Genomic DNA, 4349 nt, shown 5'->3' with positions numbered 1-4349 from the left:
TTTTTGAAATGTCTGGCAACTGACGGCGAAAAACAATACATCATCAACCTATGTACAATGAAAAAATACACGGTCTCACATATCATTTAGTGTGGGCGACATATAATCGCATTTCTCAACTAATTAAATTTAAAAGAAAAATTATAAAATATTTACAGTTTTTATATTTTCCACTGAGTCCCCCAACTTCTCTTTAATCTCAATCACCACCCCATTTTCATCATCAACCGGCTTCACAATCCCACGGCGAAGCAGCTGCTTCTGATCCGTCGAAATCGCTTCTCTTACAAAACCCGCTTTTTCCGAAAGTTCATTAACAGAAACCGCGATTCTCTCCACGCAGGCAACGACGTCGATCAGTACAGATGATGTAACGAGCAAGGGCATGATTTCTTGGAGGTCAAGTTTCGTTGGCAGCAGAGACGAGTTCTCGAGTACTCTCTTGAGTTCTTCGGCCGCCGATTTCGAGTTCTTGATGTGGGTTTCCGCCGCCGCCGATGGAAAGGTCTTATTTTTCAGTGCGGTGGCCAATTCTCTTAGGGCTTTCCCCGATTCGGTGCTCAGTTTCTTGCATGATGGTTGGATTTTGAGATGCAGCTCTGATGAAGATGCTTCCTGCAAATTGAAGTTCGAAATTAGAGATGTAGTTTAAGTGTTTGTGAAAATGCCTGAATGAGTAATATTATACCTTTGCCTGAGTATTTTTCGAGTTTACGGAATATGCGGCGAGTGTTTCGATATGTGAGGCGCATTCTCTCGAAAGACCACCAATCTTCAAATAATGTTTCCATGGATGATTATATCTAAAACCACCATGCCCAGGCTCCCACCATGCAAAGTTTGCCTGTAAAAAATATTATATCAATATTCTCAAAATCATTAATAATTATTCATCACTTATAGTTGTTAATTAATTATATATATAATATAATTGAAGCATGTTTACTAACCAGGGATTCCTCGGTTGCTTTCGAGTTTAGCACGTTTCTATGGCCCTCGAGATACGACTTGTCTTTATCATCGTCACCTCCAAAACCTGTAATTATCATTTTTAATCACAGTTAGCTTCTTTAGCTCAATTAGATGCATTACTATTAGTCAAAAAAAAATTAAGAAAAAACAAAAAATTATATTATTTAAACAATGTATGTATTTATTCCTGACTAATGGGTTGCCACTTTGTTATGTTTCTAAATATAATTCTTTTCATAAAGAAAACGACATAAATTTAGGGACAAATTACTCCACGTAATATGTACCTTCTAAGAAGGTGGCGAGCTTTTCGATATTTCCAGAAACGAGATTGTGCAAATCCTGACCCGCCCAAACCGGGCAAACGAATATGGATATTATGATGCATGTCGCCCCGCCCAGTAGAATTGTGGCCAGCCTTTGATGGGCAAGCTGCAAAATCAGGTTGACTCGATAGCCCGAAACGGCAACCAGGCTGAAAGTGAGTATGAATATCAGCACCCCGTAATCGTACTTCTTCTTTATGTGTGGGATAAATCGCGTAAACGTCGATGTTGCAGCTGCAAATCGAACATATTAGTAATTAATTATATCTAACCACGACGGAATAAAATTATATTAACTTCTTACCTAGAAGAAAGACCAAAAGGCCAAGAACAATCGGCTCTCCTTTGTCGCCGCAGAGGCCGGCCAGATACTCGGCTCCGACCCCTAAAGCACCAGCCAACAATGTTGCGACACCTCGGTTTATACTTTTCGATAGCGTTCCACCTGAAACAATAAAAAAAATCCAAAATATATAAAAACAATTATATAACATATATAGAGAAGCTGCATGTTTTATATTAAGCATTAGGGTAGGGTAATACTTACCAATAGTAAATTCAAAAACGACGACAACAGTCAAGATTGCCCACATTCCAGCTTGTCCGAAGCCATCGTACAAAGGCCTGAAGTAGTAGAACAAAGACACTAACGTAAGAGCCAATCCAACCTTAATTGAGTGTACTATTCTTCTTGGATCATCTTCTCCGATTTTCTTCGTTTTTTTCACGTTCTCCATTAATTTTTCAGACATGGCCGTGAAGAAATTAATAACTGATCTTTGAACACCCCCGACTTTCTTTTGGTTCGCCGAACCAATTATCTCCATATTTGCAAAAGAAAAAAAATTAATTTCTTCTAATAGAAATGTTTTCTTTTGCAATTGTAGATCAGTGTTGAGAGAGAGAAAAGATGTGCAGGAATTTTTATGGTGGACTTGCCTTAATTTATAATGTGAGTGTTGTACTTTTTTCTTTAATATTTTTAATTTTATTTTAATTCGTGACTTTTATATTTGGTATGTTTGATTGTTATTCGAGAAGAGGCGAAATGAGTTTTTTAGTCCTGTAAATTTATTAGTTGAGAGATTTAGTCTATTACGTTTTAAAATCATAATTTTAGACCTATAAGTTATAAAATTTGAATTTTTTGGTCATATGACATGATATAGCAGGTAACTCAATGGCTGACCAAATGTGTCATTTAATGTATAAAAATAAATGGACTAAAAATAAAATCGATGATGTGGCGATTTTGGAGGGAAATTCCATCAAAGACTGAGCGTTATAATTCCTCCATGTATATAGTAGCTAGTGTTGTAATTCTTCCCTCCATCCGGTGTCTTTTACATTTGGAGTCTTTTACATCGAGGATGGAATTTCCCTCCAAAATTGACCAAACCATCAACCACGTCATCGATTTTATTTTTAATCTGTTTATTTTATACATTAATTGTCAACTCATTCAAACAACCACTGAATTATCTGTTATAGTAGGTCATGGGATCAAAAATCTCAAACTTTGTAACTTATAGGACTAAAATTCTGATCTTAAAACGTGGTGGACTAAATCTCTCAACTAATAAACTTACGGGACTAAAAAAGCTCATTCCTGTCCTTTGGCAAGATATAGATTAGTTGGCTTTCCATGTATTGAATCTTGATACATGATTTAATTGATTTAATTAATTTCCCTAATTCGGATCTCACTTTTATGTATGGCAATAATTACTTTTATCGGAATTATCTCCCTTTACATATGGTGTGTGTGTATATATATATATATATATATATATATATATATATATATATATATATATATATATATATATATATATATATATATATATATATATATATATATATATATATATATATATATATATAGCTAGCGTTATAATTCTTCCTATATTTGAGTGTTAAGATCGGCTGGCTTTCAATAGTTATTATTATTTATTTTTAATCACCTACATTAAATGATATTGTATTTCATCTTGAAATTTATTTATTTATTTGGTAAGTGCAAAAGAAAGTTTCACTTTAAATCCGCAAGTACAACTTTTGCAAAGTTGGTTGGGGGGAAATAAGAGTATTTTATTGAATGATTACGTGTGAATGAATATGTGTTTTGTTTGATCTTTGGCAAGTGACAAAATTACTTTTTTTGGAACATAATCAAATTGAGAAAAACAAAAGGTTCTTCGAATTTGCGAAGGTGGATGACTGGACTTTTACTTGAATCTCGACTTAGGGTTCGTTTGCCTAAACTTATTTTAAAGAGCTGATAAATTCTTACATTTAATAAGCTATTTTAAGCATTGATAAAGTTGTTACGTCCTAATTTTAAAATTATTTTTTGAAGTGTTTGGATAATAATCTTATTTGATTTCCAGTAGCTTATTTTCTAAATTTTTAAATAAAAAATTTAAAAGAATTACCAAACATTTTGAAAGATCTTATAAGCTCTTTTTAACAGCTTATAAGCTTAGCCAAACCCCCGTTTAATTCATGGGCTACAGCTTTTTCCACAAACTTAAGCAGGTAAAAATTCCAAGCCTTTTTTTCACTTTATAGTTATGTACAGACATGTTTTCACCCCACTCCAACAAAATTAGTGGGAAAAGTGCTAAAATTTGTGAGAATATGTACTGTTTTCCACCCAAGCTTGAAAAAAAAGAAAAAGATTTTGCAAAACACACACACACACACAAATACAGCTGGACGTAGCATTAGGAGTTGTAACTGATACAAAATCTGGCAAAAAAGCCACAAGTTTTGCCTAATCCAAAGAGTTGACGTGCAATAAATGGTTTTGAAGAAATTAAGGATTCCGTATTTATCTTTAATTATAAATAATAAGTTCGTCATGATTATTAACTTTATTTTATCAATAAGTGAACTTCGCATTGAATCTAAAAATGTATTAGGTAAACTTTAATTTGTGGCCATAGTGCAGTAACTCTGCATATCGTACGTACTAGAAATGTTCAGGGACGTTTCTAAAGAAATGGGGCTCTAGTCGAATTTTAAGAATTTGTAAAATGGGCCACATTT

At 33.7% G+C, this 4349-nt stretch overlaps 1 protein-coding gene across 1 annotated transcript; it reads right to left on the bottom strand.

Annotated features, from left to right (window-relative positions):
* Positions 1-2208, bottom strand: LOC105949947 (aluminum-activated malate transporter 8). Its single transcript, XM_088823923.1, has 6 exons — positions 1846-2208; positions 1603-1743; positions 1260-1532; positions 951-1036; positions 689-844; positions 1-615 (listed from the first exon to the last, which is right to left on the bottom strand). The coding sequence occupies exons 1-6, from the start codon at positions 2123-2125 to the stop codon at positions 142-144; spliced, it is 1410 nt and encodes a 469-aa protein (XP_088680049.1). The 5' UTR covers positions 2126-2208; the 3' UTR covers positions 1-141.
* Positions 2209-4349: the final 2141 nt, after the last annotated feature.

Source organism: Erythranthe guttata, chromosome 10 (assembly GCF_056151865.1).
Source record: "Erythranthe guttata isolate IM_541 chromosome 10, IM_541, whole genome shotgun sequence".
NCBI classification, from domain to species: Eukaryota; Viridiplantae; Streptophyta; class Magnoliopsida; order Lamiales; family Phrymaceae; genus Erythranthe; species Erythranthe guttata.
The sequence above is the reverse complement of the archived record's forward strand: the minus strand, read 5'-3'. Positions and strand labels throughout refer to the sequence as shown.